The sequence below is a fragment of the Coccinella septempunctata genome, chromosome 4, assembly GCF_907165205.1.
Source record: "Coccinella septempunctata chromosome 4, icCocSept1.1, whole genome shotgun sequence".
Classification (NCBI taxonomy): Eukaryota; Metazoa; Arthropoda; class Insecta; order Coleoptera; family Coccinellidae; genus Coccinella; species Coccinella septempunctata.
The window spans coordinates 26,940,362-26,955,268 of NC_058192.1; the positions used below are offsets into that span (position 1 = coordinate 26,940,362).

The 14,907-nt window shown below is 36.1% G+C and overlaps 1 protein-coding gene across 1 annotated transcript in view; it reads right to left on the reverse strand.

Annotated features, from left to right (window-relative positions):
* The window catches only part of LOC123310664 (phosphatidate cytidylyltransferase, photoreceptor-specific), a 48,085-nt gene that overhangs the window by 22,163 nt on the left and 11,015 nt on the right, over positions 1 to 14,907 (reverse strand). Inside the window, exon 2 of the mRNA XM_044894228.1 lies at positions 5,514 to 5,732. Within this exon, the coding sequence (XP_044750163.1) occupies positions 5,514 to 5,732 (219 nt within the window). The remainder of the gene's footprint in view (positions 1 to 5,513; positions 5,733 to 14,907) is intronic.

Genomic DNA, 14,907 nt, shown 5'->3' on the forward strand with positions numbered 1-14,907 from the left:
GATAGGAATACTGGTGCAAGAGGCGGGGGGGTTTCGTTATATATTCATAATAGATATCGATTTGAACGACTTGATATTCCAAACGATTTTAATTTAGAACAGTTATTCGTAAAAGTTAGTTGTAAGGGAATTTCTTTTGTAGTTGCTGTTGTTTATAAACCCCCTCACTTACCTTACAAACTTTTTATTGATGCGCTAGAAACTAGTTTAACTCATGCTTTAACTTATTGTGAGGATGTTATCTGTGTTGGGGATGTTAATGTTAATTTTTTGGATGTGGATTTACCTTCAGTGAAATATTTCGATTCCATGCTTTCTTCTATCGATATGCAGCAACTTATTCGGGAGCCCTACTTCGGAATCGCTTATTGATATTATTTTGAGCAATGAAAATGGCATTGTGACGTCGGCCTTCTCGTGTCCATCTCCCTTTTCTCGACACAATGTGTAGCTTGTAAGGTGAGAATACAGAAAACAAAGATTGAACCGCGGATTTTCACCATCAGGGACTGCAGAGGGTTCGATGAGCAGTTGCTGTTCGATGACATTTCTGCCGCTGATTTTTCGAGGCTATTTCACATGTATGACATTGATGAGAAGGTGAAGTTTTTTTCGGATACATTGATGGAATTATTTAATAAACATTTTCCTGCGAGAGTTATTAGAACATCGAAGAGGCGTGCACCATGGATGACTGATAGAATAAGAGGTTTGATGAGGGAAAGAGACAAAGCCAAGGCTAGATATAAAAAACATAAAACTGAGGATAGGTGGGAGGAATACAAGCACCTGCGTAATGTAGTGAATCAGGCTGTAAAAGAGGAGAAGCGGTTATACTTTCATCATATCACCGTGAATGCTTCGAGTAGGGAACAATGGAAGGAACTCAAATCTCTTGGAATAGCGAACAAATCACGGTCTTTTCTTAACTTCGATGACCCTGATGAAATTAATGATTATTTTCTGAAAAATCCATCCCTTAATTCAGATAGTTCGGTATTGGATTATTATAAAGATAATTCGATTTGTTTGGAGGAGTTCAATTTTCGTCTTGTGGATGAGGAAACGGTTCTGAAATTCTTGCAGAATCTGAAAAATAGTTCTCCTGGTGTCGATAATCTTTCGATATCGTTTATCAAGATATGTTGTCCTCTTATCCTTCCTTTTATTGTGAACATCTTCAATACAATTTTGCTTGATTCTAAGTTCCCTACATCCTGGAAGCATGCTCAGGTTACCCCTATTCCCAAAAATCGTAGTCCTCAGCAACTCTCTGATCTTAGACCCATCAGCATTTTGTCAGGATTATCCAAGTTGTTTGAGAAAATAATGGCTGACCAACTTGCCGAATATCTTGAAAAAAATTCGATTTTGCCTGGAGTTCAATCGGGTTTTCGTTCGGGATACAGCTCCACTGGCGTACTGCTGGGGTTGACGGATGATATCCTGCGCTCGCTCGATGACTCTAAGTGTGTGGCTTTCTTTCTGCTAGACTTTAGCAGAGCCTTTGACACGGTTAAACATGACATTCTTTTAGCTATTTTGGAATCGTGTGGAGTCCGCGGGAATGCTCTGCGCCTTTTCGAGTCATACCTGGCGGGTCGTTCACAGAGTGTGAAGCTGGGTGGTAAAACCAGCCAGGCTAGGAATATTCTGGATGGTGTTCCTCAAGGTTCAATCCTCGGCCCTCTCCTTTTTTTGGTTTACACCAGCCAGTTCATCAAGTTTATTCAATATTTTAGGGTCCTTATGTACGCCGATGACTTTCAACTCTATTATGATTTCACCATAGATGACCTGGATGATGCAGCATTGAAAATGAATGAGGATCTGAATCGACTGGCCGACATTGCCGCGAAACATGCGTTGAAACTGAATGCGAAAAAATCATCTGCTCTCGTATTTGGTTCGAACAAGAACAAACAAATTATTAAGGACAGATACAAACCGACAATGAATAATGAGAGCATTCAATTCGTTGATAACGCAAGAGACTTGGGTTTGATGATAGACGATTCTCTCAGGTTTCGTGAGCACGTGGTCAGTGTGGTTCGGAAGGCGTATGATGCGTTAAGATTGCTGTACCCACATAGGTCGTGCCTTCCAGTGCATACTAAGAGGGTTCTGTGCGAATCTTTGGTCCTGTCGCAGTTCACTTATTGTTCACCTGTCTATAGTTTTTGTCTAGACAAAGAAACTTTGGACCGAATCCAACGTGTACAGAATTCCTGTATTAGGTTCATTTATCGAATTAGGAAGTATGATCATGTGTCTCATAAGTTGGGAGAATTGGGTTGGCTTCCGATGAGGACTTCCTTTGAATTTTTTTCTTTATGTGCATTTCACAATATCATTCTAAAGAGAAGCCCACCATATCTCTTTAACACATTGACGGACAGTACCTATTTGGCAGTTGCTTGTGATGTGACGCGCATGTATACTGATTTGATATGTTTCAAAATTGGAGTTATATACATCAAAATATTAGTAGTCATTTAGAGGATGTGAATATGGAAAAAAAACAACAGACGGCTTTAGACGTCATTGTCATAACATGAACATTTTTCTTCATTTTTTTATGACATGGACGTCCAAAGGCGTTCTCATTTCTTCAACAGAAAAAGTAAAATTTCTCTTCATTAGATTTGGTAAGAAAGTTATAATGGAAGTTTAACATGGAAACTACGTAATTTTCGAGCGTAACACTCTCACATTTGAACAAATACTGAACACGCTGAGTGGCTGTGTCGCGGCTGAATACTCGGTATGGCGAAGCGAATGATTCGATCAAAATCGTCATCTTTCGGGTTCACAAAATTCAAAATGTGTGAACGATGTGACGCTTTTTCATAATATCACGCTTTTCCAACGTCCAGGAACGTCATGTCGATGTTAGACGAGTTTATATTATAGGAAGACGTCTATAAACGTCTAAAAACTGTGCCGTCACATCATGCACAGTGACCTGAACGTCTATAGACGTCGTTGTCCGTCAATGTGTTAATAGATTGGTATACAGAACAGACGTACATAACATCAACATACGTCGAAGAAATATTTTGTCGTGCCCCCGTCACAGAACATCTATTTTTAAAAGAAGTTTCAGTTATAATATATGTAAGCTGTACAATGGTGTTCCTGATCATTTGAAACTATTAAATCAAAATATGCTCAAGAAAAAGATCAAAACTTATCTTCTCGATTCCGCATCAGTGTAATTTCTCTGTCATCTCTGTGAATTTTTTGTCTCTTGAAGTGCTAATATTTATGTATTCTGCTTCTGCTGACTATTTAAAATTCTCTCTTTGTTTTTAATTTTAGATTAAGATATGTTCAAATGTGCATTTTGTATATAACAAGGGTTAAGTGGTAGAGCACCCTCGGGTGAACTTCCCCTTGAGATTTCTTGTGAAATAAAGACCTTATTATTATTATTATTATTATATACCTACTCGTATGAAACCAAATCGACAGTCCAAGGCGTCCACTGATTTTGTCGCATACTCGCATACTAACCCAGGTGGGGGTAAGAGAGAAAGCGGCGAAAGCGCATGTGTGACAGTCTGCTTATTGTCGAGCACGAAGCACGAGGAACAAAAGAGCATACTATTTTTAGCCCTGCTCATTCGCCTGCTTTTTTAGCATGCGTTACTGTACTTTTATGCAGGCTTAGAACGTCATTGACATGTTCTTTTATTATCACCAATTATTAATCTAAGAATAAGGCTATTTTCGATGACACTTAATAAGCATCGATCAATCAGGCAGACAGACCCACAAGAGTTTCTTCCTTTACCGAACCCTAATTATGCAGGGGTAGACTAATGATATTTCATTTAATCACAGAGAAAAAGAGTTTGTGCAGATAAATAGGCGTAAAATATTGTAACGCCCGAAAGCCCCTCCCACCGCTCGAAAACATCGCGAATATCGAGAGAATATTCTTGAACAGGAAAGTATCGATATAAAAAATAAGCGCGCTGGGCTCGAGAGCAGTTAGTGTACTGAATAGAGCCGAGTGAACAGTGAATTCTGAACAGTAACAAAGTGCAAACTAGTGAAAGTAAATGAGCGAGTGTGTGAATAAATTAGAGTAAGTCCTTGTACATGATGGGGTGGAGAGTTCAACCCTAATATACGGATTTTTTTCGTTAGGAAAACGGCGACGGAACACAAACATTATTTACGAATTATACGATGATACAGTAGGGCGAATGGAGCATTCTGTGGAAAAATTACGGACTTCGGATGGGACGGCAGGGTTGAAAGTTCAACACTTAACTTTCATAATTGTTTTTTGACAAGGTGAACTGCGACAGAGCACAAACCTATTTTGTAGAATGATTAAGTAGGGCGAAAGGAACATTCTGAAAAAATTGACGTACTTCGCATGGGACCCTTAACTTTTACAATTTTTTTTTTCACAAGGAAAACGGCGACGGAGCATAAACAGATTTTGAACGATTCAGTGGGGCGAAAGGAACATTCTGTGAAAAAATTACGGTCTTCGGATGGGACGGCGGGGTTGAAACTTCAACCCTTATATCTCATAATTTTTTTCATAAGGAAAACGGCGATGGAGTACAAACAGATTTGGAATTTTTTTGGTTTACTCAACTTAACTCAACTGGGGAACATGATGGGGATCATTTTCAATAGAACGGGAACGAAGATACTGGCATGCAGTTTCAACCCGAGCAGTCAGACGGCGAAGGAGAAGACTGCGGAAAGCTATTTCCAACAACAAGGGTACTGCAGAGAGGGAGAGGCTTGTAGATTCAGTCATACCAACTAGGGTGTTCGGAGAGCGAACGTCTTTAGAAGGGGCAGTGGAACGTCCGAATTCCCTGAATACGACCTTGCCGCCGCGCGTAAACATCTCGAATGTCGCTTTCGGTGCTGTGAGAACATTCTCGAACAGGGACGTATCAATATAAAAGATACGCGTGGTGGGCTCGAGGGTAGTTAGTGTTCTGAATAGTAACAACGTAGTGTGAGTAAATTAGTGAGTGTCTAAATAAATAAAGATAAGTCATTGAGGATAAATTATTGAAGTAGTAGTGTAAATAAATTAGACGTTCTGGAAAAAAGACAATTTGATTAACCCAGAGAACGTTACAATGTCTTCATCACGCGGGACAGTTTGTAAGGCTGGTTGGCACCGTTTTTTCATTTATCTTCGTAATGAAATTTAACGAAAATGCGAACTGGGAGAATAGTGGGTAAAATAATTCCTTTTTTGTTCTTAATCCTGATGGTTTGGTATTGGAAATATTTAACCAAAATCATCCAAATCCTTAATCATATTTTGGTCGAACATTGATTCCTTTTTGTCAAAACGAAAAAATGATCATTATTTTTTGTATAGTTCAAATTCGAGCCTAGTTCATTCAAACGAATAGTACGAAAGTATCAAAGTTGAGCTGGGTTCAAACTTTCACTCAGCTCGAATTTGGAGTGTACAACTGGGCCTTACGAGTGATATATTTTATACATTTTTGTAGAAAACTCACAGTGATCATCAATGCCAACGGCCCACCGTAAATCACCAAACCAAAAAATACTATCATTATTAGCGTGAAGACGAAGCGCACTATCCAATTCCTCCATTTGTCCGGCAAATCTTGCAGCACCCATTCTAAGGTGGTTGGTGCTTTATCTGTGCCAGTTGGGATTGTGTGAGATAGATCCATTTGAGCCTTGAGTTCCAACTTGTCATCTTCGCTGTCTATCTGTAAAAATAACATCAATGTTATTTATACGATGTTTGTATTCCTTTTTGTATTTCGCAGTCTTAAAGCAGCTTTCACAGAAATTTAATTTTCCTAACACGTTTTTGAAACTAGTCCCTCTACCAGTTTGATACCCAAAGAATCTTTTTTTATTGAGAATGATCTGGAAGAACAGTGATAATAAATTTTTATGGACCATTAGTTTGATGCAACAATGAGCCTCTTCATTTCCAGAACCTGTCAATTGACGGCTTGCATGGCCGTTCTTTCACGGCCTTTATCGAGTCATCTACAAAATCATGTGCATCGGAGCATGCAAATTTTGGAACGGAAACGGATTTCAGACGTACCAAATGACAACACGGCACTATTAATAACGCGAAAGAACCTATACAGGGTGATTCAAAACTCGAGGAGAAAAATTAAGGCACATTTAGAGACTGGTATTCTTGATTAAACGAAAAAAAAAATTTCGCCCGATGAGGCTTCGTTTTCGAGTTTTTGGACATTAATGTTTCTGTATGCAACCAATTAAATTTCATGAATTACAGTAAGCCTAGAAATAAATGAGATGAATGTCACCTGGTGACAGAACATTGTTGGCCAATTTAAAAATTGCTTTGCTGGTTTAGTGTACGGTTTTGTGATGGCAACTCATTAAAAGCTTGTCGGGAGTAGGTACAACATGAGATTTCCTAATAGACGACAACCATCTCGCCGGGTGTTTTCTGACGCTTATCAAAGGTGCTATGGCCAGCGAGATAACCTGATTTGAATCCTTTGGATTATTTTGTACGGGGACATTTGAAGCAGCAAGTTTACGCAATGGAAATTAATGATAAAGAACCATTAATCGAACGAATTACACTATTCAACAAGGGTTCTCCCACCTAAGAGATTTATATTTTTTTTGTTAGGTATCCCTCACCTTATTACAAAAATAATAGTACTTACGTTTGTTTAGCTCCCGTTATCAAAATAAAAGACATGCGTGAATTGTACATGTTCGCACTTCTGTACCCTACGATACTTTATAAAATAAACAAACTATTGAAACAAGTTCAGTTTCTGACAGAATGGAATGACTTTGAAAAAGAAGCCTGGTTGTCCTTTGTAGAAGTGACCAAAAATTTTCTTGGCAATCACAAATCTCCGCAATATGTAAATATCGTCAAAACGATGTTAAAGGATCATCAAAAAATGGGATGCAATAAACAAACTATTGAAACAAGTTCAGTTTCTGACAGCATGGAATGACTTTGAAAAAGAAGCCTGGTTGTCCTTTGTAGAAGTGACCAAAAATTTTCTTGGCAATCACAAATCTCCGCAATATGTAAATATCGTCAAAACGATGTTACAGGCTCATCAAAAAATGGGATGCAACATGTCCTTAAAGCCCGTTGGCAACAGCCGAGAATTCTCTGGAGAATTCTCTACAAAATTCTCGCAAGAAAACGGCAGTGATTATTTTGTATGAAACTGAACAGAGAATTCTACCGAAGGTGCGTATGCAACGGTATATAATTCACGGCGCATGAATTTTCGAGCAAATTCTCTAGAGAATTCTCGACTGTTGCAAACGGGCTCAAAAATACACTTTTTGCAATCACATATTAATGTCTTTCCACAAAATATGGGAGCCGTAAGTGACGAGCATGGAGAGCGATTCCATCAAGACATCGCGTCATTTGAAAAACGCTACCAAGGCAAAGGGGAACCCTCTATGCTTGCTGATTATTATTGGTCCATCGTTAGAGAAATACTGGAGTCGTCCTACAGCAGAAAAGACAAAAGATCTAAGCGATCGGAATCTTTTACACCATTGCAAATATTATAATGCATTGTTTTTGTTAAAAATCATGAATATAATTATTAAAAAACAACAAGAGCTAACTTCCACTTTTTATTTATCGTGCGTTTATACCTTGGCTAAGAAGATTAAAAATATATATATTTTCCTTAGGTGGGAGAACAAAGCTATAATTTTGTCGATCAGTGTTATTAATGCAGTCGAATCCCCTCAGAACAGGCAAAACATGCAATTAGTGAACAATTCCTTTATTCTGAGTTGCCAAGCATTTATCGATGCTGATGGTGTCATTTTCGATCATTTCATTTAATTTTTACTGTATTTTTATCACCTATTATAGTTTAAAATTGATGACATGCAGAAATTTTAACACTTAGGTATACCTCGGAAACAAGGCAATATCCAAAAATTTTATTTCACTTTTTTTTGTAAAGAATAGCAGCCTGTATACGTTCCTCAATATTTCGCCTCGAGTTCTGAATCAACCTGTATATGATCGGCTACTAGTTGAAAATAAACATTGTAATCCAAGATTATACAGTAGATGAGAAACGAAGGGACTAAAGTAGTGTGAGCGCCATATGTGTTTCAAATGTGTTTCTAAGACCCTAAGACTTGTTAGAATAGCAATTCGAAGGTCATTTACAGAAACTTATGGAATTTTGTAAGATTTCAGAATTTTTTTGTGTAATTTCTTGGTGAAAATGTCAAAATATCGCCATTATTGCATGCATCAAATAGAATGGATTTTCCGAAATTAAGTTCTTTAGTTTACTATAAGGAAAATGGAAATGTAAGTATTGAAATTGGTAACATGTGACTCGGTCATTCATTTATTCTTTTTTTCAGTGATCCAAAGTAGATACAATTTTCAGGGCGTAAAGGCCTACAAACACTAGTGACTACAACATGAGCAGAGCACATTTTACTGCAAGTCAATTGAGAACTGTTCATCCACGTGAATTGTTGTATGCAGGAAGCATCCATTGCATCAAGCGCCTATTATGGGAATTTATGACTTTCATACGTCCATTCAAAGATTCTCAATTGCTACTTCTTCAATATATTCCGAAATGCAAAGGTTTTATTGATTTCGTTTTGGGAATCGAGTGACTGTCAAATTGTTATTTGGAAACTCAAAGTTTCATGGAACCTGCGGTGAGTGTTTTGCTCATTCATTAATCAATTTGAATTTTGTGTCATAACCAGACCATATCATAAAGAAATCATAAAAAAGGCATAAAGAAACTAACTGACGGGCTAACATAGAGTCTTGTGTACCTCTGTAAGGTTTTTTTTTTTTAATTGTGGTTCTGAAAAGTAACTGAAATGCGTATGCTGTGATGGTATATTGAATATTGGTACATGTTAATTTCTGATATAAATAGTACAAATTCAACTAATTTATTAATTCCAGATAATGTATTGCACAGATATAACACCTTTAACGTATAGCAGATCACCACATATATACTTTTGTGTCCTAGTCAAAGCTCTATTAGTTAAATTGATTCCAAACAATGTTCAGATGAAAACTAACATTCTGATCACAAAACAAAACCATACTTTTGTTTTGTCGCTCAGGATGTCTTCTGGTCTCAACAATATCGATAATGAAATTCAAAACAAGGAATAAAATTCGAATTTCGCGCCCCTCAATTATAAAACAAAAAACTGTTAATAAACAGTTTTTCTGTATCGACAGTACTATGACTATGAACATAACGTGCGTTCAAAAAAATTCGTTGTCAAGTAGGCTATGGAATTTTAAACCTTGATATTCGGTGTGTGAACGTAGGTCTCTTATTGAATTACTTCATCTTCCCAAAATGTAAACAATGATGACATTAACCTTTACATAGTAATTTTGGATGGAAAGTGGAAAGGCACTTTTAATTTTGCGGTTAGAAAAATTTTAACCGATGACCACAATTTTCATACGTAAAGCCCGTTTGCAGCAGCTCTGGAGAATTCTGTACTCGCAAGAAAACGGCAGAGATTATTTTGTATGCAACTGAACAGAGAATTCTACCGAAAGTGCGTATGTAACGGTATATAATTCACGGCGCATGAATTTTCGAGTGAATTCTCTAGAGAATTCTCGGCTGTTGCAAACGGGCTTAACACGTTGACTGCTACAGTAATTTTCAGATTTCTGGCCAAAAATGAAATTTTGATTTTATTACATTATATTATTAAAAAGTCTAAATCTAATCTAATATGAATAAAGCACACTAACAATCTCAATTTTTTTTTGATTCTCTATAAATATTGAATTGATTTGGTCGTTACTGAAAATCCATGACTAAACTAAAGAACTGAATTACATGAAAATAAATATTGGACAATTTATCAAAATTAATTTTGGTTATGAAGAGGCATAATGCTTTCTCCTTATTCATAACGTTCTACTGTAAAAGTTCAACAAAAGAAAATAAGTCCCACATTTTGCCATTGACTGATGCATACTGAACTTCAATTTTTTTTTTGGATGCTGCAAGAATAGGTAATCAATCTTTTTAATTTTCTGATAACGTGTCAATTATTATGAAAATAAAGTGATGTCTTTCATTCAAAATCGTGTGGCATAAAAAATGCAACAGATACTCCAGCCACTTGAGATAAAATCCGTTAGTGGCGCTTCTGTCATCATATTTTCATTATTGCTGAATAACTTTGAGGTTTTCTTTTTTGATCGACCACTACTTTTTTTTTGCTTGAACATACCTGTTCCGTCAACGCATCGCAAAACAGTACTTTCGAAAGATTGATTCTTTTAGCAACATTGGAAATGCCGCTGGAACATTAAAGAATATTTTCAATTTCTTTCTATTTTCTCCTCAAATCTGAAGTAGGATTCAATAATAAATGCTTATTACGCGTCCGTAAAAACCATCTTTGTAATCCAAAATGCTAATTTCTAACTCGACAGTTCACCTGGAAAATAGTACAGCAAAAGCTAAGAATTACGTTTATACACGAAATATCGACCTTCAAAATTCTATAGCCTACTAAACGATGAATTTTTTTGAATGCACGTTATTTACTTTCACATAGTTGCGTTACTTTTGTCCGATAAAACTATAGTGTATGTAAATACAGGGTGATTGTTTATATTTTTCCTAATATCTATCTCAGTCAATATTGGTCGTACGAAAACGTTTGAATTTGTAATATTTTTTATGGGCAAAAAGAATTCAGTACTATTAAATGCACAGTGTAAACCTAAAAATTTTATGTGAACTCTTATTTTTGAATGGTTCACCCTGTATTTCATTTTCCTAATCAGTAAAGCTTCTGGTTTCAAATACATACTTTATCGAGGTTATTTTCAGTTATTTTAAAAATATAGGTTTTTTCGTCTAAATCTAAGGCAGCTGTAGAACGCCATTCGAGAATGAAAAGATACGATATGTGGATTGGCAGGAACGGGACCATTCTATGGCCTTCTAATAGTCCCGACTTAACCCCATTGGACACTTTTTATGGGGATATTTGAAATCTAAAGTGTACATGGAGGGTCCGCAAAATATTGAACACAACCAAAATAGAGGAAAAAATTGATAACCTCAATAATAATCCAGAAATGATAAGGAAAACCCTAAAAAACTTAATGAAAAGATACCGATTGTGTGTAAAAGTGAGTGAGGGACATTTCGAACACTTAACTTTTTTTTTAGTTAATAAATAAATGGAAAGAATATCAGTTGTTGTGTTTCCCACGGTTCGTTTGATATAAAGAAATCGCATCGTTGTCGTGTGGCGTACCACAGCTACCTTAGATGTAGACGAGAATATCTATATTTTCAGAAAACAGCAAGAGATAACCTCAATAAAGTATATATTTTATATATATTTGAAATTAGAAGAAAGAGCTTTACCGATTAGGAAAATAAAATACAGGGTGTACCATTCAAAAAATAAGATAAAAAAAATAAAATTTTCAGGTTCATGCTTTTATGCATTTCCTATTAATGAATTCTTAGGGCCCATAAAAATACTACAAATTTGCCCATTTAAACGTTTTCGTACGACTAATATCAACTGAGATAGCTATTGGGTAAAATATAAACAATCACCCTGTACGTACGTATTTCATCATCGAATATTTACGCATGTGTCTGGGCAAAGATTCCGAAAATAACAGTCTGATTTCATTGCTACAGGAAGCTGAACATTGAACTTCAAATCTGAAGAATAAAGTTACTTGTGTCCCCCTTAGAATATTCAATTCATGATTAAACATCGTGCGGAAAGAGCAATCCACATGAGTCGGGACCAAAACTAGTTAAGTGATTTTAATCGAAAGCGTAAGTCCTTCGAATTACATGAAATCTCGATGGAAAAAATAATTTCAAACCGAACTTTGATCATGAGATTGAAATTCTTTCATATGAATTACTGCTACACTAGACAATTGAAGCTCATGAAAATTTATATCTTATTGTAATGCCTTAAATGAATTTCCTCTATTTCTGTGGCCTAATCAATCAATTCCACAACGATTTGCTATTTACTACGGTAACATGTGCAGGGATATCCCATTCAAGCTGGACACAAACCGCCATACATCACGTGAGCCTGGTATGCCATACATACATAACTAAAGATTATAGAGTAGAAATAGAGGAAACGAAGCGACTAAAGTGATGTGAGCGCCATCTGTGTTTCAAATGTGTTTTTAAGGCCCTAAGACTGGTTAAAATTTTAATTCGAGGGACATACGAAATTTTGCGAGATGTCAGAGTCATATGGCCATAATGATCAAACAGGTTCTGAATGTTTTGATTCTCGTATCCATAGACAACCTCGTATCGCCTTTTGTCTTTTGAACCCGTTCTAGTTGCTGATTATTGAAATTTTGGTCTAATTTCTTGGCAAAAACCTCAAAATATCGTTCGAAAATTATTGTTTGGTGAAGAACTGTGGACCAAATAAAACGAATTCTACTAAGGAAAATGGGAATGTAAGTATTAACTGGTAACATGTGACTCGGTCATTCATTGATTTTTATTTTCTGTGCTACGAAGTGGATAGAATTTTCGAAGCCTAAAGGCCTGCAACCACTACTGACTACACCATGTGCAATGAACATTTTACTGCAAGTCGATTGAGAACCGTTCATCCATGTAAATTGTTGCATGGAAGCATCCCTTACATGAAGGGCTCATTTAGGGATATTTATGACTTTTATACGCCCATTCAAAGATTTTGAATTGTCTTCAATATATTCAGAAATGCAAAAGATTTATGGATTTTGATTTGGGAATCGGGTGACTGTCAAATTATTGTTTGGAAAGTCAAAGTTTTATGAAACCTTCTGTGAGTGTTTTGTTCATTCGTCAATCAATTTGTATATTAGGTCATAAAGAGACCATACCATGAAGAAATCATAAAAAAGCATGAAGAAATTATACTGACGGGCTTGAATACAGGTCTTGTATACCTCTGTAAGGTTTTTTTCAATTGTGGTTCTGTAAATTTTGTAAATAATATGTAAGTAACGGAAATGTGTTTACTATGACGGTAAATTGAATATTGGTTCATATCAATTTCTGATATAAATTGTACAAATTCAACTCAGTTTATTAATTCAAAACGTTTTCACAGAAAAAACACCTTTGACGTTCCTATAGCAGATAATCATGTACTCTTGTATTCTAGTCAAAGCTCTATTAGTTGTCCATAATTTAAAATGTTTGTAAATTTTTTATAGTTTGCAAATAAAAATTTAACACATCCAACAGCGTATTTCATTGATACCAATCGATTCCAAACAATGTTCAGATGAAAACTAACATCCTGGTCACAAAACGAAACCACCCTTTTGTTTTGTCGCTCAGGATGTTTGTTTTCTGGTCTCAACAAGGTCAATATTGTAATTCAATACAAGGAATAGAATTTGAATTTCGCGCCCCTCAATTATAAAACAGAAAACTGTTATTAAACAGTTTTTCTGTATTGATAATACGTTTTCAGCGCCATCTCATTGTAAAATGTGTTTTCACTGGCCAAAATGTAGTCGGTTTTTAGTACTAGCGATATAAGGGCGTTTCCTATCTTTCTACTCTATAATCTTTGTAGATAACGTCTTCAAGTAGGCAATGATATTTTAAAGGTGGATATTTTTTGTCCAAACGTAATTCCTAGCTTTCGATGTACCATTTTCCAAGTGAACTGTCAATTTAGCGTTCTGGATTCTGATTTGGGATAAAAAAGCTACAATCTAATATATATAGCGATTTTCTAGAGCAGGGGCGACGGGACTGAGCATCTACAAACATTCTGCTGCTATTTGTAGGTCAATTTTTGTTTCGAGTAAAATTGTAATATTCGAACTTTTTTCAGTGAATACAGATTCTCCAAAAGGTGCTCTTCAAGTCCTAAGTCGTATAAAATTGAGATATTGGAATTTTTTTTCTGTTCTTCTCAAGGTGCTCTTCAAAACCTATATACTACCTGGTTTTATCGGGCGAGAATTCACCCCCACCACACCCCACCTGTGTTACAGGAAAATATTCGCGAATAAAATTGGTATATTCGAATTTGATCACCAGTACGATCTCTTCGCTTCGCTATCGTTTCGTTTTGAGCTTACAGACACGCCTGGCTGAAGATGCTATAAAGCTGGGGTGCTCAGACTTAAATAGCCTGCGATCTACTTCAATATTATCAGACTCCGATCGATCGACTTTGATAAATTGCAACTATGAGTAATGTAGTGGAAGTATCATACAGAATGAGTCTTTGACTCGCAAAAATAATTTAATAGTAGATTCTTGAGGTCCAAAGAAACACTTTTTTCCTATACCATTTTTTCCGATTCATCCCTGATAAAAAGATATAGGTAGCCATTTTTTGTTTTTATAATGAGCTGTGCCACCCCTGGAAAAACAAAAACAATATAAAACCTTCAGAATAACTAGCTAAATCTGTGACAGTACACATCTGTGGATCTTTTGAACAGAGTTGTATTCAGCAAAAGTACCCGATTTTCAAATTTCACACATAATTTTTACTCATCACAAGTATTCGTGTCCGAACTTCTCGAAATATTCAGTGATAGTTAGTGGCTAAGAGGACTGGGGAAATAAAATCCTTTATGAGATGCCGACGTTTCGACCTTCATTTCTGGTCTTTATCAAGGCTAAAAATAGAATTTACAGCTTTAAAACATAGGGCGTAACACAATGCCATAAAATCTTTACAATAAAAACAGTAACAATATAAGACAATGTATAAAGCAAGTCACAAAACGGCAAATTTCAGACAGGAGGCGACACATCTAAGAAACACGTACCTATTCATATGGAGTACCCCTTATATTCCCCAGAAACATACATGAAACCATATCGTCAAGTTTTG